At 44.0% G+C, this 21,913-nt stretch overlaps 1 protein-coding gene across 2 annotated transcripts in view; it reads right to left on the bottom strand.

The window, feature by feature from the left end:
- Nucleotides 1-17,660: 17,660 nt before the first annotated feature.
- CERK (ceramide kinase) overlaps nucleotides 17,661-21,913 on the bottom strand; it is a 63,657-nt gene continuing 59,404 nt past the window's right edge. For both annotated transcript variants that reach the window (XM_054989353.1, XM_054989354.1), the window contains 2 exons: nucleotides 21,256-21,461; nucleotides 17,661-19,628 (listed from right to left, as the gene is read on the bottom strand). In XM_054989353.1, the coding sequence (XP_054845328.1) occupies nucleotides 19,520-19,628; nucleotides 21,256-21,461 (315 nt within the window). In that variant the 3' untranslated portion in view covers nucleotides 17,661-19,519. The remainder of the gene's footprint in view (nucleotides 19,629-21,255; nucleotides 21,462-21,913) is intronic.

Raw genomic sequence — 21,913 nt, 5'->3', positions numbered from 1 at the left:
TGCATTATTTTAGCATAATTCCAGCATCTCCAACCACATCTCTGGCAATTTTAAACAAAAGTAACATAAATTTTCAGCGTTGTCCATTGTGTTGAAGGACTGATCCCTTCAAAAGCACGTATAAATCTTTTAAATTAATATCTGTTCTTTTCGAAGGCACACGCTGAAGGTAAAGAGCCCATTTTTGCACAGAGTATTTTAAGAAAGCACGACTTTAATTTCAGTCTATCCATTTAAATGTAGCTCCTGCAGAATATGTGTAATTTCTCTCCATTTTTTTTCTAAAAAAGTGCTTCTCTTTCATTTGTTGTACTCTTTTCAGTATTCCATTTGTTTCAATGGGAAGCATGTTTTAACAGGAGACACAAACAGGCTGTTACTCTTTTGGCTTTCATGAAGCTTGGATGATATTTTCAGCAAGGGATACTTTCCCTGCCAAATTTCAGGCAGATAGGAAAAAGAATCCCATTTTCTGAGACAATCGAAAGTTCTGATTTGCAGACCTGGCAGAGGCAGACATTTGGCATTCCCCAGACGGCAGACAGCATTGCAGAGACAGGTATTTAGTGCCCCAAAATGACGCGCAATGTGGCGGATTGGGCATAAGGAGGAGTTCTGCATTTTAAGAAAACCAGTAGAGATATGTGATGGGCTTACAGGCTCGCATTCCGACAGTTCCAGAAAAGGGGGCTGTGATTCTCTTGATGAACTTTCATTTATTTTATTTTTATTTATTTCAGATTTCTATTCTGCCCTTCCCGCGAGCGGGCTCAGGGTGGATAACAACATATTAAAAATACAATTAAAAATTCATGTACATTAAAAACAAAACATTTAAAACAGGATGGTGGACAGCCTTCACAGGGAGGGTTAAGATTTATATACCCCTCTCTTTTTCAGGCCGGTGGAGGCCCAGCCTCAGCCATATGCCTGGCAGAACAACTCTGTCTTGCAGGCCCGGCGAAAAGATAGTGGTTCCTGCTGGGCCCTTTTTCAGCAGACAGAGCGTTCCACCAGGTGGGAGCCAGGACCGAAAAGGCCCTGGCTCTAGTTGAGGCTAGGTGGGCCTCCTTGGGGCCAGGGACCACCAACAGCTGTTTGTCTCCTGATCGGAGTGTCCTCCAGGGAATATATGGGGAGAGACGGTCCCGTAGATATGCTGGTCCCAGTCCGCACAGGGCCTTATAGGTCAATACTAGAACCTTGAATCTGATCCGGTACTCCACTGGCAACCAATGCAGCTTGCGTAAGAACGGTGTTATATGCACCTTATTTGGCACTCTCATAATAACACACGCGGCTGCATTTTGTTAGATAACTTTGCTAGATAACCTCACATTTCTGATCAAACTGCGCAATTCTCTCTAAGAGAAGAGATGACCAAGGGAGAATACTGCTAAAGTGTAGGAAAAGCATCTGACAGAGTTGCACAGCAGGTTGGGGGGTGTATGTGACCCAAGAGAAGCCAGTATGGTATAGTGGTTAGAGTATTGGGCTAGGATCTGGGAGACACAGATTTGTTTCCCTGCATTGCTGTAGAAGTTCATGAGTGACCGTGGGCTTGTCACTCTCTCTCACTCTAACCTACCTCACAGGATTGTTTTAAGGATGCAATGAGCTGCTTTGGCGCCCCAATGGGGAGTCAAGTGAGATATAAAGTCAATAAATAATAGCATTTACTGCCAAACTTCACATCAAATATTTATTTTGGATTGCATATGACCAGCTGCATTGATGGTGTGAACAGTGGATTACACATGCCTTTATGAGTCATTGACAGGTTTGCCACTAGATACTTATATGATGACATATAATAGCAATAACCACTGTGTAGTTAAGATTGCCCAGGTGAGCCTGATCCTGTCAGATCTCTGAAGCTAAGCAGGGCCAGCCTTGGTTAGTAATTGGATGGGAGACCTCCAAGGAATACCAGGGTTGCAGAGGCAGGCAATAGCAAACCACCTCCATTAGCTTCTTGTCATGAAAACCCCACCAGGTCACCAAATGTGAGCTATGGCTTGAGGGCCAGTTAGGAGTAGAGATGGGCATGAACCTGAATACGACCCCAAAAAACCCACGAACCAGCCCAATTCGTGAGTTGCAAACCAGTGGATCATGGAAGCTGGTTTCCACGAACTGGTCTACTGGTTTGTTTGGGTTGTATTTCCCTGAGGAAATGGCCATTTAAACTTTTCCTGCTGCTTGCAAGTGGCAGGGCCCTTTAAATGGCCCACAAACGGCAAACGGCAGGGCCCTTTAAATGGCCCTCTGCGGCGGCCATTTGAGGGCTGGCAAGGCCGTTTTTGGCCTCTTCCACCACCCTGTGGGCCCACGCAGTGGCAAAAGAGGCCAAACACGGCCGTCCTGCCCCTCATGGGATGAGGAAGCAGGCCCGCAGGCCAAGATAAGTGTGGGGCTGGGGGGGGGGGGGTTGGGCAGTTTAAAGGGCCCTCCTGCCACCTGCCAGCTGATAGTTTAAAGGGCCCTGCCACTTGCAAGGCAGGAAAGGACCCTTTAAACTGTCATATGCCGGAAAGGGGCATTTAAACCCCATGAACCACGAACTGGTTCATAATTGGGCCCAGTTCTGTGCCAGTTCGTGGTTCCTGGTTCGTGAAAACCCGCGAACCACAAACCTCATGCTTTGTTTTTTTGTGGTTCGTGTCCACCTCTAGTTAGGAGTACTACTACTGGTCAATGATGGTAAACAAGGGCACAGGCTATTGGGGCAATGTTTGGAAGCAGAGGCACCATCCAGTCTGACTGCCCATTCTGTGATACAGTATTATTTTTTATTTTACTTTGTTTATACCCCACCTTTCTCCTCAGAGAGGCCTCAAGGTGGCTTACATCCTTCTCCTCTCCTCCACTATGCGTAATGGAAAGGAAAGGAAAGCGTGATGAAGCGCTAGAGGACAGACTGGAAGATGTAAACAGGACAGGAGTATCTGCTCCTACTGAGTGACGAAAACCCGTGGCCAAGCAGCAGTGGATATCGCCACCATTCTCTATGGTCCCCACTGTTAGGGGTGGCTGTGCCAATTTTGCTAGAGGGACTTGTGCATGTGTTAAAAACATGGCAACGTTGAAAATGAAAAGCGGGCATTCCGAACAGCAGCAGCAGGCCGATCTTTTCAACCTCATTCACATTTCTGTGCTTTACCCGCCCCTTGATTTTTTTTTTTTAGGCCTCTTTATTGAATGAGTCCAGCTTTCAGCTTGATTTTGTATCCATGCTACATTAAGTACCACAGGCTTAATTGCGATACCAGGATCAAAGATGGGGCGTTTGTCAGTTCTAGACAGTTAATGAAACAAGCGACTGCACACACTTTTCTTGGCAAACAGAACCTATTTAAAAGGATGTGTTTCCTTTGTGTCACGTCAGTGCGGCGGCAGATTCCCCCTTCTGTTGCTTAGATCCATGTGTGAAGCCACTGGAAAAAAGCTGGCTTTGCCATTGCGAATCCCTGCCAGGAGATTAAACGAATGCTTTCATCCTTGAAGAGACTGCTGGTGCAATCCTTTACAGAATTACACGCTTCTAAGCCCATTGAACTCAGCTGCTGTAGAAGGAAGTAACTGTGTTGAGGATTGCCCTGTAAGATTTCTTACCATAATAATGTAAATTTTTTTGCTAAAAAAAGAGTATATGCTAAGAGCACGAGGCATTACGAGTGCAGATGCATGTAACCACAGCGTAGGTAAGCTATATAGCAGGAACCAACCAAATTAGTGCAGGATCTTTCTGCAATATAAATCACCTCAGACACTTTGCCAGATAAGAGACAAAAGAACGAGATTTTAGTTAATTAAATTACAAATTAAAACGTAACAAGGCTCTCTGGCCAAAAGGCATTAATCCAAGAGTTGTCTAAGAGCTGTTGAATAAAATATGTAGCATAGTCCTAAAATCCATCTACCTTTCTGGTACTTTGGAAGATGGCCAAAGTAAGACTAATTTTTATTTGCAAAACAATCTGGGGAAGGGCGATCCGAGAAACAACGGATCCCCCAGCTACTGTTCCAGCATTATTAAAGTGACAGTTATTAAACAAATAGGAAAAACAAGAGCGTGCCATCATGGGATTTCGAAAAAGAATAATTAATGTTCAATTTTTTAAAAGAAATCAACATGACGTATACAGATAAAAAAGATCCAATATAAATTCTCATAGGTTCCTTGTGGCTAAAAGCTGTCTAAATAGAGCCTCCATAGTCAATGGCAGTGTTCCTCTGGACACCTCTAGTTGCTGGTGGGAGGGTTGGGTCTCCATGCCCTCCATATAGGCTTTTATGGGGGAGTATTTTTTTTCAAGAATACTTTTAATTTTGTTGATAAGATTAAAAGTCCAATAAAAAGGGCACAGAAAAGAGAAAGAAAAGAAAAAGGAAAAAAAGGAGAGAGAAAAAGACAAAAAGAGAAGAACAAAAATTAAAGGGAAAAAAACCAAAGAAAAATAATACATATTTCATTTTCCATTTTTCTCTACAACACCTATCATATCTTTACAAACAATATCGATAGTTCCGATATCCCCAGAATTTACCTTTTAATTATTGCCCCCCTTCTATTTATTTTTCCCAAATTTATCTTCTTAGAAAGCAAATCCACAAATCAGATCGTTTTTTAACTCGTCTCAGACAGAAAGTCAAGAAGGGGTTTCCAATTAACCATAAAGGTAGACAATGTTTTATCTCTAATCAGAGCTGTAAGTTTGGCCGTCTCTGCTAACTCTATTGGTTTCACAATTGAGTCATCCATTGAAGGCAATACTGCACTTTTCCATTTTCGCACATATAAAAGGCTAGCCGCCGTTGTCGTACTTAGAAATAGGATACCATGTTTATTTTCCAACTGTTTGTCCATTAGTCCCAACAAAAATGCTTCTGATTTAAATTGTATATTGATCTTCAAAATTTTGTTACCATTTTTTTTTTGCTTTAAGATAAGTCCACCAAAGGTGATAAAATGTTGCCTGTATTGATAACTTGAGATATGCCGATAAAGGCTTTGTTGTTGTAATGATAAATGTTCCTTCATGTTGCTCACATTTCCAACATTTGTTTGATATACCTTTACTCATTTTTGCTGAGTTATCAGGAGGAATCTTGACCAATCATTCTGAAAATAGGGTGCTGAATTAGATGGTCCATTTAGGCTGGTCCATCAGAATTCTTCTTACATTCTGATAAACGCACTCTTCCCCATGCACAGTCTGTCCCTGCAGCCCATCCTACTTAACTGCCTGTGTGTTTAACTGATTATGCTTAGCTGGATTGTTGTTTACAATTGTTTTTATCAGGGCTTTTTTTCTGGGAAAAGAGGTGGTGGAACTCAGTGGTGGAACTCAGGACCGCACAATGACGTCACTTTGGGTCAGCTGGAACAAGGGGGGAGTTTTTTAAAGTTTAAATTGCCCTTGGTAAAAATGGTCACATGGCCGATGGCCCCGCCCCCTGATCTCCAGACAGAGGGGAGTTTAGATGGCCCTCCACGCCGCCCTAACCCTAACCCTAACCCTATCCAGCAGCACAGAGGGCAATCTAAACTCCCCTCTGTCTGGAGATCAGGGTGTGGGGCCACCGGCCATGTGACCATTTTCAAGAGGTGCCAGAACTCCATTCCACCATGTTCCCACTGGAAAAGGCCCTGGTTTTTATAATACAGATTTTTAAAAAAACGTTTAATCGTTTGGTTGTTTGCTGCCTTGGGGAACCTTAGGTGGATGGAAAGGTGGGGTAAAATAAATCAGCCCTGGCCCTGGCCATTGCTGTGAGAAGTAGGCTTCTCTGCACATGAACATCTGCACATGCAACATCTGCTCGAGACAGGCTTTTCTTTTCATGGCAACGGGGGAAGAAAAGGGAATGTTTTGCAATTCCTAAGACTTCTTTTTCATTTTCTTCCCACCTACTTTGCTTGTTGCTCTAAGCGAGCAATTCCTCTTAAGCATGTAACAATTAACTTCGGTAAGCTCTCCTCCAAAGAGTTCACATAGATAGAGACCACTGCGATAAAAATTATAATTTCGAGAGATTTTAAATACTTTTACATTCTTAAAGAGAGCAATCACGTCTCCTCTCACCTGCCTCTTCTTCAAATTGAACATTCCCACGTCCCTCAGTCTTTCCTCGTCGGGCTTGGTCTCCAGGCCCCTGGTCATCCTGGTTGCTCTCCTCTGCACCCATTCCAACCTGTCCACATATTTTCTCGAAGTGAGGCCTCCAGAACTGCACACAGTACTCCAGGTGAGGCCTGACCAATGTGGTATATAGCAGGACAATAACATCCTGTGATTTGGATGTTATGCCTTTGTTGATACACCCCAAGATTGTGTTCGCCTTTTTTGCTGCTGAACCACACTGACTGCTCATATTTAGCTTCCCATATCCCAAGATCTTGTTCACACACACTACTGCTCAGAAGTGTATCCCTCATCCATGCTTTGTATTTTTGTTACCCTGGTGGAGAACCTGGCACTTATCTGTGTTAAGTCACATCTTATTCAAATCTGCCCACTTTTCCAGCATGATCTTGTTGAATTCTATCCCTATTTCAAGTTGTTTGCTACAGTTTAATGAGGAATTCCTTTACATCCTCATCTAGATTATTTATAAAAATATTGAAAAGCACTGTGCCCAGAACCAAGCCTTGTGGCACTCCACTGGGCACCGCCCTCCCATCAGATGTGATGTCATTGACAACTACTCTTTGGGTGTGGTCAGGGCTTTTTTTCTGGAGAAAGAGGTGGTGGAACTCAGTGGGTTGCCCTTGGAGAAAATGGTCACATGGCTGGTGGCCCCACCCCCTGATCTCCAGACAGAGGGAAGTTTAGATTGCCCTCCGTGCCATGGCGCCGAGGGCAATCTCAGCTCCCCTCTGTCTGGAGATCAGGGGGTGGGGCCACCAGCCATGTGACCATTTTCAAGAGGTTCCGGAACTCCGTTCCACCACGTTCCCGCTGAAAAAAAGCCCTGGGTGTGGTTGTCTAGCAGTTCCTACAGCTATATCAACTACATTCCCATTATCCACTAAGCTGGTCACTTAGCCATAGAAGGAGATAATGTTGGTGTCACGACTCCCTTTCTATCATGCATTTAGATTTGGTGCCTTAAACCTCCTTGTTATTTCACCCTCTGGATAGATAATGCTGCCGCCAGGAATTCAATTCCAATCTGGTTAACGAATTTTCCCCTGTATATTGTGCCGAAGTGTTAAGGCTCCTCCGTGGGACTATGTGGCCCTGAGGATGAGACTGGTAGATAGAAATCACATATGACTCTGAAGTGAACAAAAAATAAACCTCCATTAGGACATGAAGCGTATTGGTTTCAGGTTGTTGGATAATTTTTTCCAGAAGATAAAACTGGGTGTTATTCTTCTGACTTAGGTGTCACAATCACTTCTCTCTCCTTTCACTCAGATATCTGTTATCTTATTCATCTCACTCTCCCATGACACTCCAGGAATATCAATATCTAACTCTCTCTAGTCTTCAAATTGCCCTGTATGAGTATTTTATTTCCCCCCTAGAATCTCAATGCCTTTCCCAGCACTGTTTTGGATTCAGATTGGAAGACACTCTGTTCAGTCCTGACAGCTTGACTGCTAACTCCGGACTCACACAACTAACTGCCTCTCTTCACACACACACTTCTCAACTCCACTCATACTCTCAGTCATCGACCATTCCCCTCACTCACTCAACCCTCTCTTTCACCCCCCATCTTCTTCTGTAACACATCAAAAAAACACACACACTTAACTTCAAATCATTACAACTGGTCTGACAGGACCTGTTCAGGACAAATCTGTTCTGACTTCCCCTTATCAACATGTTGTCTCAAATGCCTATTTGTACCTGACAAAGGGAGCTTGACCCTCAAAAGCTTATATCCTGGAAACTCTTTTGTTGGTCTTTAAGGTGCTGCTGGAATTGAACTTTATTCACCCCTTATATGTATTATGGAACTAGTAGTTTGAGATGGAGGGGGCAGCGGTGTGCTTACCAAGTGCACACTCCCACACTTCTTACTCTCCATGCCTCCCCCCCCCCAGCCTCCAGGTGAGCAGGGCTGGGGGCTGGCAGGTGGGGGTCCCCTGCCCTGTGCAGGATTTACATTTAGCCAGCCCCCTGTTGTGTAACAGCCATCTGGATTGTTTATGTGGGAGTTGTTTTATTCAGAAGACAGGCATTCATTGAAGTGCATTATACACTGCCCATCTTGTGCAAGCCTTTAAGAAATTGTTCGGACTTATACAATTTTTGTAAATCTCAGTTGGTTGTGTTAATGTTCGCAGCTTTTGAGTAGGTATATGATAAGGAAACTTTGTATAATTACACAAAAAAGTATATAAACACAGTTGAATTTCAGAAGAGAACTTTGATTAAATTGTAGTAGTAGTGAGATTATCACGGTGGTTATCCTTCACTCTTCTCATCTGTGCGGGAGAATGGCAAACCTATGGTAATCCAAGGCAGGCTGCTCAGGAGAAACAGATTGTAATATTTATATTTGTTATAATTTTTTAATTAATAAATACAAAATATTTCTGCACAGAGCGTGCATTTAACTTGCAGTATGTATTGCCTAGGAACATTATGAAGGTCACTTGTACAATGTATTGTCGAATGACCTACATCTTTTCCACACTGTGACACTGAGAGATCTCTGTCTTTTGGTGCTACACCTCTGAAGATGCCAGCCACAGCTGCTGGCGAAACATCAGGAACTACAATGCCAAGACCACGGCAATACAGCCCGGAAAACCCCCAACAACCGTCACTTGTACAGATGGCTGTAAAGTATTACAAAAATATTCAGAAAGGCTATCCCTGCAGCACCTGAGAAATATCAGAAAAGATTAATACTGCAGTTATGTTCATGGTGTTTATTAAAACAATAGCGCCTGACATGTTTCCAGGGCCATTCAATATAATCTATCCAGTTTCTATTTTGGGAAGTGTCCTCTGTCAATGGCTATGAGCCATGAGATCTAGAAATACCGTCCAAAGCTGCCAGTTCCTCCTGGGAAACTAATCTCTATAGTTTGGAACTCAGTTAATAACAACAACAACAACAACAACATTTGATTTATATACCGCCCTTCAGGACAACTTAATGCCCACTCAGAGCGGTTTACAAAGTGTTATTATTATCCCCACAACAAACACCCTGTGAGGTGGGTGGGGCTGAGAGAGCTCCAGAGAACTGTGACTTGCCCAAGGTCACCCAGCTGGCTTCAAGTAGAAGAGTGGGGAATCAAACCCGGCTCTCCAGATTAGAGTCCCGTGCTCTTAACCACTACACCACACTGGCTCAGCTGTCGTTCCAGGAGAATTCCAGGCCCCACCTTGATGTTGGTAAGCCTCAGGAGATTTTTTCAGCAGGAACGCGTTGGAATGGAGTTCTGGAACCTCTTGAAAATGGTCACATGGCTGGTGGCCCCGCCCCCTGATCTCCAGACAGCAGCATGGAGGGCAATCTCAACTCCCCTCTGTCTGGAGATCAGGGGGCAGGGCCACCAGCCATGTGACCATTTTCTCCGAGGGCAACTCACGGAGTTCCACCACCTCTTTTCCCAGATAAAAAGCCCTGGTAAGCCTAGATATTGATTCAGCTAGAGAAGCTCCACAGGAATTAGAGAAGCTGTGCATTTGCTACAGCTTACTCTTTTGTGTTAACTGAGTTTTATCCATTGTATAGCTACAGAAAGAGGAATAAAAACCCAGGTTGCTTTCGATGTTGTTGGCATTTTTCTTGACTGTAAAGGCTCTGTTAAGACTCCCTTGAACTTCAAAGCATTCGTGTAACGGAGCGGTCACACATCTGAGGCTTCAAAGGCAAGTCAGCTTGGATTTTATAATCAACACGCCACCGGCCATTGCCTTCAAAGAAAAGCTGAGTATGCTTTGAGAGGCTTTCGTTTTGATGGACAACTTTTTCCTGTTAAGTATCTCTATATGGTGTTTTCCCGAAGGGCAGCAGTAAAGATACCTCGCTACGCCTTTTGACAATCTTCTGTTCTGGCTCATTTCTACTCCAAGCGCCCCAGATCTTAGAACTATTAGGTTGTGTGTGTGTTTAATATCTATGTTCCCCAGAAAGGCTTTCTGCCAAGGCACCGTCCATTTGCCTATTTACAGTTCAGTGCGGACAGTGAAATTTACTTGCAAACATTAGGAAGCACTTCAAGCAAATACTGCCTAGCTTATGAGTCCCATTGTTATCAAATCACCTCATGGCAATAAAAATTCAGGGCATTTTACACCATCATAATCCAATCCTATTTTCTGCAAAACTGGCATCACACATTTATCATAGTCTCATGACAACACTGAGTCAGGGCACTGATGTTTCTATTGTTCATGTACGTAAACAAAGCATTTTCAAAACCTTGGAATAAAGAGTCTCTCTACACAAGACATCTGACATGTGATGAACACATGCGGGAAGATGCAATGCTAGCCGGGAAGGGTAGTTTAAAAAGACAGAGCCAGTGGCAAGGAAAAGGCTTTGCTATACACTGGAGCTGAGTGAAGGGTTGTGAAATACCAGAAAGGAAACTTCAGCCCATTGTAACCTCTCCAGGACCAAGCCCGGCTCTGGAAGGCAGCCCCAGCCCATTTCCATTCCTTGTTGTCCTCTGGTTGCGATCCCACACAGTTTTAGATTGGAGAGGTGAAATTGACAGAGTCTTAAGGAGACAAAGATGAAATTAACAAACCCTCTGAGGAGTGATCTGTACTGGCTCTGTCCAAAAAGACAGATCTTCTTGGCAAACATTGCATCTCCCTACACTTGACGAACACCTGCTGAGGTGTCTCGTGTAGAGAGACTTAGAGAGTAGAAGTAGTTAGAAAGGGAGATGGAATGTTTCTTACTTCCTCTATGACTCCTAGTAAATTTTTTAAAAAGAGAAGCTCAGAAATCCAGATATTTTTCCCTTAAAAAACCTGCAAGGAACGTTGGTCTGATCTGAGTGGGCACTGAGGTGTCCTGAAGGGTGATATATAAATAGAATGTTGTTGTTGCTGTTTTAAGGATTTAGACCCTTGCTTGGGTCAGAAGGAGAGGCCAGGGCTGCCAGGTCCACTCTGGCAACTGGCAGGAGGGTGGCGGGGAGTGCCAGTTTCCTTACCTCATGCATGTTCTGCCCCAACCACTGACGACGTCACTTCCGGCATGGCCTTGAAGCAACAGTGCTGCATAGCGTTTTCACTGTGTTTTAGGACATTCTGCCTCCCAGCTTCTGCCAGTGGCAGGCAATCTCTGGGCAACATGCCTCCTCCTGCCACTTGCCAGCAATCAGTAGCCAGTGGCTGCAAATCATCTGGAGATTGCCCACCATATACGAGGCTAGAAGTAGCCCACCTGGGAGTGCAGGAAATTTAGGTTAGAAATCATTCTGTCAGCTCCTAGGAGCTGGCACCTCCATCACAGATGGCAATAAAAACAGCTGGGGTACAGAACTGACTAACTCCATGTTTTGGAAGACTGATCTCTCAGAACTGAAATAAAAGCCTTTATGCACCTTTCCGTGTGATTTTAGGTGTTCCTGCCAGTTTGATTTTAGTGAAAAAGCATGTTGTCATCTTTGCACAAAGGTGTCTGTGAGCGGGAGAGTCAATCTGGATTAAGAGCTGCTCTGTGGATCTTTAACATATTATATATCTTTAAAAGCTGACAAGGGTTATGTTTGGGGTGCCAGGTCCCTCTACCCTCCTGGTGGGAGGGAGGGACCCGGCATGTACGTTGACATCATTTCCGGGCAGTGACGTCATTGTGCTGGATACACGAATGCTCCCAAACTCCATGTGGGGCCGATTCAAGATGTTTGGGGCCAAATTCAGCCCAAAATGATGTGCAGGAGCATTTGTGCGGCTGGTGCGATGATGACATTCCCCAAAGTAATGTTACCCCGCCCCCAGCGTCCACACTGCACGTTCCAGGGGTGCCTGCCCATGTTGGGCGACCTCTGGGTGGCTTGCCACCTCCCACCGATCACTGGCCAGGAGTCAAACCTCTGTGAGTTTGCTCACCACCAGCGGGCACCTGGAAACCCTAGTTATGTTCCAACGCAGGCCCATAGGTTGCCTTCCACAGAGCTATAGGGGAAAGCCCTATATCTAGCTCTTGGGCAGTGGCTTGTGCAGGTAGTTTAGAGGATTAATCACCATTGGTTTAAGTGGAATCACGTGGCTTCATGATGTTTCTGTTCCAAAGGAGAGCCTGGATGGATTTGTAAGTAGGGACTACATGGAACAAGCCAGCAAGCAGAGAAACAGAAGGAAGAGGATAGGCGAGCCAAATTGGAGAGAAAAATTAATGTGCAAGATTATTTGGAGTAGAAATGAATACATAAAATGACTGTGTTAGAACTCAGGGGAGGAGTGGGGTTGGAAAGAGAAGCACTGTTTTATTTTCTGGGAAATTTCACCCATTTTGCGGGGTGAAGAAAAAAGCATTTTGATAAAGTGCATTTATCTTAAACAGAATTTTCAGCAGATGGAGCTACAGGACAGAACCAGACTTTGGCAGATTTTATAACATTTTCCCTTGTGTTAATTTATATCTAAGCCAGTGATACTCACTCAGTGACTCGGAAGCCACGTTCCAGCTCCTGGAATATGGGCTGGCTTGCCCCATGGCAGCCAGCCCATATTCCAGAAAAGTGTCCCATTTCTTTAGAAATTGGGATGATTTCATCATCATTATGAGCCCAAAGTAAAACAAAAAGTTTTATTTTAAAAACACAACACAACTTGTCCATGGTAGTTGTGTCTATTAGGATGGGTCGACTTATGCATCTGAATGGGGTGGTGAAATAAAACACAATTCCACCCAAGCAAAAAACTTAGCATGGAGAGAGGTTCTCACCAACCCATAATCTTCAGAACTAGAGTAAAACCTGAAGGGAACTTTAACATAGAAAACATTTAACATCCAACCTAACAGGGTTCGGGAGAACTTGAAAGCTATTTTGTGTCATAATTCTGACCTGTGATCCCTTCTCAGTGGCTGGCTAAAGTTCAATAGCAGTGGGGCAAAATTTTAAAAGTATTATTTTTTATTTTATTATTTTTTTAGACTTTTATACCAAAGACCAGCACCACTAAACCAATGGAACTTCCCATCTCTCACTTTTAAGGTAAGAGGGCCTGGCAGCCCTGCTTGGTTTCTTGGGCCTCTCTCTGGGAAGAGAAATTCCATATTGAGCAGCCCATGCTGAGAAGGTGATGTAACTTGGGTTGGCCAGGTTGACATCATGCACAAGAACCAATCTGAATACGATAGTAGTGGATAGGCTAAGATGGATAGTGTACCCAGGACACATCCCATTGGTAGAGATACTCTATGCAATAAGATGATCCATTTGATGAACATAGTGACTGACATGTGTCAGGACTCGCAGCAGCCGCCGCTGGGCAGGGCACCGGCATGTCTGATCCTGATGTCAAAGGGGGTGCAAGGGTTGCTGCAGTACCCTGCTTTGTGGAAGGAGGGGCAGTATACCTCACCCAGACTCCCTCTCAATCCACTCACTGGCCTGCTCAACCTGCACCACTCACCCCCTTTGATCTCCACCCTCTCCTCCTTCACCAGCTCTCCTCCTCACCTCTGCTTCGCTCCAACTCTACCCCCATCACTCCTACTCAACCCACCACCCCAGTGCTCTTCTGAGCCATCCTTTATAGAGCTCCCCCCCCCCGCCCTGCCCTCCTTCCCAGCTCCACCTGCCAGGCCACACCCCTCCTTTCCCTTCCAGCATTGTCCTGGGCTGCCTCAAGCAGCTGCAGCTGGGGGAGCTGATTTGGCTGTGTTGGTCAGCAACAGCGGTGTCTTGCTGGCTGGCTGTCAAGCTTCTCTGGCTAAGCTGATTGCTGAAGGCAGGCCCAGCTGTGGCCCCTTGGCTGGCTGCACAGTTTCTCCAACAGAACGTCTGTGGCAGCTCCACCTGGAGTTGCTTGGTTCCTGGTGTCTCCTGAGCCAGGTTATTGCCTTCTAGCTGGTGTATAGGCTGGGGCATGGCTCTGAGCTGCTGTGGCTGCTTCTTCTCCTCGTCTGGTAAGGGCTCTGCTTGGCCAGCTGCTGGGTCCCTATTCCTCTTGCCTTTGCCCTCTCCCTCTGCTCTGCTTAGCCTCCTATCTTCCCACTGGGGGGGTGGAGCTAGCTGGCCTCCCCCTGCCCCTTCTAGCCCTCTGAGGCTTGGGAGCTTCGTCTCTTACCCCTGGTGGAGGCAGGTTCTGGCCCTGGGTGCTGGCTGGGGTGGCTGGACAGCTGTCTCCTGGCTGCCTGCTGTTGCTTCCTTCTGGCAAGTCTGGGGGCTGTGCCTCAGACCCTGGACAACATGGAACATATCCACTATGAGGTAAATCTTTCAGCACTAAAGTGCCTCTGCTTCCTCAGTTACAACTTGGATGTAACACTCTACCTCACAACACAGAGCAACCTTTACTTACAGTTGCCAACTTCTAGGTGTGAAACCACACGAGTAGGAAAATTAACAAGAGTCAGTGCAAAAAAGAATGAATAAAGAAGGAAAATCAAGTCAATCTATATTGGAGCACAAAGCTCTCCTCAAATAAAGAATTTTTTACACACATTACACAAATTAAATATACGGAGTTAACAAGAAACAAGGGGCAAACAAAGTACATACATCCAACAGGTAAGCTTCCAGTATGAAGACACGGTAAGTGTAGAAAAGTCTCAATACAATCATGAATGTCTCTATATTTTTTTACAGGTGGAGGTGATGGAGGCGGGGCAAGAAAGGTACTACCCGCGTCGCCCGACAGCAGTGCCGGCTTGAGTCTGGTGTTTCGTGGCAGGGGCAAGAACTTCCACCAAGCTAAAAAAAGATGTTAATTCATGCAGCATTTCTAATAAATATTTAAAACAAATATTTAAAATAGAAGTCATTTTCATGTAAGTGTATAATAAATAATAAATACCATAAAATCAACTTACCGACAATCAAGCAGTTAACAGTTTATAGCACCATGTAGTACAGTCAAAAGGGAAACAGTCAAGTTAATTACATCCGGCGTCCTCATGCACAGTCCCAAGTATACAAGAGGAATATAACGACTACCCAATTATACCAGCTTAAAATTTAAAGAGACTCTTGTTAATTTTCCAACTCTTGTGGTTTCACCTCCCTTTTTTTCTATTGTACACTTTGAGTGGGCACCTCTCCTTTATTTATTTGATTAACTTCTAGATGTGGCCTGACAATTTCCTGAAATTACAACTAATTTCCAGATTGCAGAGTTCAGTTCCCGTTTATAACAGCGGCTTTGAAGGGTGGACTGTATGGTATTATACCTCCCCAAACCCCACCCTGTCCAGAGTCCACCTCCAAAATGTCCAGGAATTTCCTAGAGAGCCAGTTTGTTGTAGTGGTTAAGAGCGCAGGACTCTAATCTGGAGAGCCGGGTTTGATTCCCCACTTCTCTGCTTGAAGCCAGCTGGGTGGCCGTCAGTCACAGCTCTACGGAGCTCTCTCAGCCCCACCCACCTCACAGGGTGTTTTGTTGTGGGGATAATAATGACATACTTTGTAAACCACTCTGAGTGGGCATTAAGTTGTCCTGAAGGGCGGTATATAAATTGAATGTAATAATAACGATGATAATGGTAATAATAATAATAATGATAATAATAAACCCTATTTAACCCAAAGTAGACACAGAGTAAAGTGATATTTTTAAAAGTGGTCAACTGAAATACGCAGAATCAGCTTGGAACCAGTGTCCATTAGTATATTGTCCTGGATTTCTCATTGAAGCCTTATATGAACACACGAAGCTTATTTTGACTTCATCTATCAAGGTCAGTTCTCTGAATGGGTCTGAAGTAGAGGTTTTTGCCACCACCTCCCACCTGAGACTTTTAGCTGGAGATTGAACCAAGTCCCTTTGGCATGCAAACCAATGCTTCTACAACTGAGCCACAGCACTTCCGCTTATAAGCATGCACTAGTCAGTTCACAAAATAAGTTGAGGATTTGCCTATATACATATACTACTACTTCAACTTGCGGTTTCTAAATGGGAATAATTTCATTGAGTCAAAAACCTATGTGCCTCTAAAGGCTGACTTGTAACCTTGTACTGCCAGCTCCAGATACTCAGTGGAAATTATGGTCCGACCAGGGATTTGGCTTTCAAAAGTTGTTCATGACCCTCTTCAATGATATCATTTCTCTTTGTAGACTCCACTATTATGGATGCTTTCGTTGTCCTTGTGATGTGAATCTTTTTGGTTACTTTTCAGTTATTTTGTTATTTGTTGGACGTACCCATAGCAGAGAAGCACAGGGCCTTGGTAAGGGTTGTTATTTCAATAAAGAAACGGATGGGGAAACATAGCATATTTCGATGGTTGTTGGGGGTTTTCCGGGCTGTATTGCCGTGGTCTTGGCATTGTAGTTCCTGACGTTTCGCCAGCAGCTGTGGCTGGCATCTTCAGAGGTGTAGCACCAAAAGACAGAGATCTCTCACTGAGAGATCTCTGTCTTTTGGTGCTACACCTCTGAAGATGCCAGCCACAGCTGCTGGCGAAACGTCAGGAACTACAATGCCAAGACCACGGCAATACAGCCCGGAAAACCCCCAACAACCATCGTTCTCCGGCCGTGAAAGCCTTCGACAATACATAGCATATTTCCTTCACTGGACACTCCAGAGTCCCGCCCCTTCCTTGGCCCCATTGGGAGCAGGGGCAAGGAATGCCTGGCTGGTGGGGATCAATTGTCAGTTGCCATAGGCCAGGACTGGGGGCAGAGCTTGACCACGAGAAGCTGGAAAAGATGGACAATCAGGGAAGAAAGGAGTTATGGTCAAAAGAGGGGGAGCGGGCTGAAAGAGAGGCAGAGGGCAAAATATTGAAGGAGAAAGCAATCAATTCTTGTTATTGTTTTTTTATTCTATTCTTCTTTTACTTTCTAGAGCTGATTCTGTATTAAGACAGACAGACAGACAGATAGATAGATTGTAGGAGAAAGACTTTGAGAAGGTTGGTGATAGCAGGAAGGACAGAATGGAACAGAAGAGGAAGGCAAGGAAGAGAGAGGCAGAGCATTATCGGGCTGCCTTCTCAAGAATGGATGAGAGAGAACATGCAACGTGATACCCAAGCGCCTTGTACAGAACATCTTTCCTTCACTCCTTTGCATCCAACATGATTGCCTTTCCCCAACGTGGAGTTTGGAAAGCCTGACCTCCATTTTTTGAAACGAAGTATTGCATCTGTAGGGAAAAAGAATCTGGTTACGCCTTACTGCCCACTTGTATTAATTGTATGAATTCCCAGATGCCAATAACCCACCATTCAAGGGTTGTCCTGCTAATCTCTGCAGAACAAATTTCCAGGAAGTGGCCTGGAGAGAAGCAACCGATGGGTGCCGTCCATTAGAAAACACTGTGCTGAAATGAACAGGTGCTATACTGTTTCGTTGCTTTTACCTAAAAAACTGCAAAGATCTGTACAGGAAAGATGCTGCCGAATCAGAAAGTAAGTCTTTTCTGAAAGTAAGTTGGTCGTCACCAAAGGTCACCAGAGGGAGAACTGTTCTCAAGGTTTTCAACATGTACAAACTGGAAATAACAGGAATGTGACGAAATCCAAGAAACCGAGGACAATAGCAGTGCAGTCTTAGGCATTTATTCCCAAATTTTACATCCTGTTGAGTTCAATAGGACAATAGGACATGGGATTGCTATATTTGGAAAATATGATATTCTTAATAAAAGCATAAAGGGGGGATGGAATGGACAAATTGTACCAAGTTGATTTCTTTCCAAAGCAAGTTAAAATGACAGAACTTGGTCCAAACTCCAAAAAATCTCCCCCGCCCCTTATAAATTACACAAAAAAAAATCTCACACACATTTCTGATATCATTCGACTTTTTTTCTTTTGCTGTATCAGCAAATAACATGCAAAGCATACCTGTGAGTTATCCAATGTCAACTGCAACCCAGAACATCCACACATCAAAATAAATACAATCTACAACTTGATTTCAGTAGTTACTAAATACCAGGGCTTTTTTTCAGCGGAAATGCGGTGGAATGGAGTTCCGGAACGTCTTGAAAATGGTCGTGGAGGGCGGCCGGAGGGCAATTTCAACTCCCCTCTGTCTGGAGATCAGGGGGCGGGGCCACCAGCCATGTGACCATTTTCTCCGAGGGCAACCCACTGAGTTCCGCCACCTCATTTCCCAGAAAAAAAGCCCTGCTAAATACCAAAAACAATGTCTGCCAGCCACATTGCTGACAGTCTCCACATTCTATCCATCTGTCCTTACGAAGAGATTCTGGCGATGAGGGATATCCTAGAAGGATGCCACATTCTCTTGGAGTTTGTTAATGCTATCACCACTCTTAAGACTGGCCCACTTCAGGCTGAAGGCAGGATAACTGAATGATCCCATTGGAAAACACTCCCTGCTCATAGAAACCTAGCACATCAGGGAGAAGCCTAACCTTCCCGATGTGCTAGATTTCTATAAAGTGTTGTGGGGGGGGGGGGGAGAGGCAGCATTCAAATATTTGTCTGGTCAGCTGCAACCTAAAATGGAGGTCAGGAAAATTTTAGCCAATCCTGCTGATTTTATAAAGTGGCTTTGAAAAACATTTCAGGTGAACGGAAAACATCTCAAGGAGGTGCTGGTGAACTGGAATTTCTGTCTCTGCTCCCTTCTTAGATATCGTAGAATAGGCATCCTGAGCGGCTTTAGCATATTTGTGCTTCCTGTAGACATACAGTTTCAGGTAAACTTTTACAGTTTCTTAAGGATTACAAAGAGCAGAGGAGTTTCTAGAGCAATAACATGGTTTTCATATGAAGTCGTGCCTCTTGAAATTACTAAAATATATATAAATATAAACTCTAGGTTATTACTTAAAGCCAGGAATGTGTGTGTTTGAATTGCATTGATAAGTTGCAAAATACCATCACACTGAATGATTTCACTATAATTTAAGGGGACACTGGAGTCGACGAAGACACAAGAACATTGCTACTTTTGAGTACTGTAGTCGCAAATGGCTAATATAATAGAAGCTTTAAAAATCTGGCTTTGACCAGTTCCCAAGATGATAGTACAAAGGAAGCAATTTCAACAATGACATCCAGGGTATAAATATGCAGCACGCTGAAACGTAGTGGCTAAATTTCTATGGAACTTCATGCCACTTGTTTTGCACCTTGTCTTTGCACTCCATCCATGGAATTCACTCTTCAAGAATGCACAATCAGGTGTTCTAAAAAGGTAAACCAGTTCTTCTTCCCACCATAATTTAACTCATGTTAAATTATTCTAAAATAATGGCCTTATTCACAAAAATAAATGCTTTTAAAGGTACCCACTCAAAACAAGCATTTACCAAAATTAAAATTTAACCACAAAAAAGTATCCAGTTTGAAAATGTTTATTTTCCTGCCCGAAATGCTTGTTTCTCCAGGCGGTTGCCTTCCGTTGCTTAGTTTTCATGGAGAGTTATTACAGACGTCCCACGTAAGATCGATCTTGTACCATAGAGGGTGATTCTTCATATTTTGAGGGGGGCTCTATTCCTCTTGCAAAGAGTTTGATTAATTGACAGTGAACCCTGCAAGAGGAAGACATTGAAGAGTCTTGACAAGATAATAACCACATTAATAATGATCAACTGCAACTCTCCAACAGTGGGAGCCCCATATTTGGGTAGCACCAGAAAATCAGGGTCATTCGATATATATTTAGCTTTTATTTTGACAAGTGCAATAGAACATTTTGGTTACAATCCAGGCAAGGTCAGGTTCAGTTCAGATTTGCGAATGCTCATCATTTTAGGGAGATAGATCAAGATGGGCAGCTGTGTTAGTCTGTCTGTAGCAGTGGAAAAGAGCAAGAGTCATTTCTCCGAACAGAAGTGAGCTGTGACTCACGAAAACTCATGCCTTGACCACAAATGTTGTTAGTCTTATAGGTGCTACTGGACTCTTGCACATCATCGTTTTATGGAGTATTTTAGTGTAAGTTTTAAGTGTGTTTTTAAAGTTGATTATTAATTTATTGTATTTTATTAATGCTGTGAGCCGCCCTGAGCCCATTCGTGAGGAGGGCAGGACAGAAGTCAAATAAAATAAATAAATAATAAAATGCCTTTGTTTCTAAAGACAACACTGCTTTCGGCAGTTCTCAAAGGAATGTGTGAACTGATCCTATAGATAAGCATTGCCTCTGAGGTGATATGAGAAGGAATGAAAGATCTACGCTGTTTGGTTTGAGATGCTGTACCTGTGAGGCAAGGGTCTTTTCAGTATCAAGGTATACTTGAGAGAGGTTATTCAATTGATGGGAATCACAGAGTGATTGTCGTGAGTGGGCGTTAAGTTGTCCTGAAGGGGAGTGTATAAATCGAATGTATTATTGTTGTTTTGTTGTTATTGCTTAATGATTTCCAGTGTGGTGTCCGTGGACATCATGGAGCCTGCTGACGTGTTCCCTAGTATCCACTTACTTCTTCTCCAAGCAAAGAGCCAATCTGGTTTGCATGGACCTCTTTGATGTAGGAGGTGCTTCCGAAGAAAACAGGAAGCCTTACCTCGGGGTCTGCAGGGAGCAACCATTCAGAAATAGCTGCCTCCATCTTGCAATCTCCTAAGATTTTGTGACTGGCTCCAGCACTCCATCTCAGCTATTTTGAGATTGGTCCCCATCGTAGCCATATTGTGACAATGTCAACTCCCCACGCTCAATGTTCCAAAAGTCCCCATTGGCTAAATAGAAATAGGGAGCCCTGGATTTGAGATGCATTTGATTAACCACTAGTTTCTCTTATTTTCATCTGGAGCTTGCTGTTATGTTGACTTCTTCCTAAAATGTGAATCCTGAAATCAACCCCTTCCATTGCATATTAAATTTGCAGGAAGCAGACATAAAACCTCAAGATCATGGCCTCGTATATCTCCCCCCCTCCCCCCTACTCTTTTAATTAATCTTGATGATGAGTTCTGTAAGAACTGAAAGCTTGCATTTTGCTCGTGCATTTTAGTTGGTCTTAAGAAGCTATTGCACATCTTTTGTTTTCATCTGCAAGGGCAAACCAAACTCCGGTTTTCTGTTTGTTCTGGTTATCCTGTAACAAGTTTGATGCCCTTGTCAACATGAGAACTACTGACCAAGTGAAACACACATCCCCTCCAGGCACTTTTTTCTATGCACAGATCCTTTTGAGAAAGTAAGATGCTCACTCGACTTGGATCGCTGGACTTTCCAGTGTCTCCCCATCACAGTTCCAGGTGCTGCCAGAAAAGGTGCAACAGCAAGTGGGCTGGTCGCTGCAGAACCGCCCAAAGTGCTTCTTTTGCATGTTGTGGATGTCATCGCTGTCTTCCAACTGCTGTGATGTAAAATGAAACTTCCTGATCCGATAAACCTCTACAAAGGTGAAGTTAAACTGTAGAGACAGGACACAAGGAGACGTAATAGTTTCCACCACCTTAAAATCAGCTGAGCTGCATCCCTGCCTACTCAAGCTCTTGTCATTACATATTTTGGTTTGCACTTTTAGGTCACAATTCAGCACGCTTCGAAACACAGAAACCAACAGTTGGATGTGATCTCCAAGGAGCATCTAGTCCAACCTCACGCACAGTACAGGAAACTCACAGCCACTTCCCCTGCTCAGTCCCCTAGAGACCACTGCTGTATGCCCAGAGGAAGGCAAAAAAGCTGTAGGATACCCAGCCAATCTGGCCAGGAGGAAAATTCCTCCCAAGGAAACCTGTGCTAATTGTCAGGAGGTTCTTCCTAATGTTTAGTTGAAAATTCATTTAATTTTTACCTGTTGGTTCTGGTCCAACCTCTGGGGAGAACAGAAAAGAACTCTGCTCCATTCTCTATGTGACA

Source organism: Eublepharis macularius, chromosome 9 (assembly GCF_028583425.1).
Source record: "Eublepharis macularius isolate TG4126 chromosome 9, MPM_Emac_v1.0, whole genome shotgun sequence".
NCBI lineage: Eukaryota > Metazoa > Chordata > Lepidosauria > Squamata > Eublepharidae > Eublepharis > Eublepharis macularius.
Note: the sequence above shows the minus strand (reverse complement) of the source record. Positions and strands in the feature narration are given on the sequence as shown.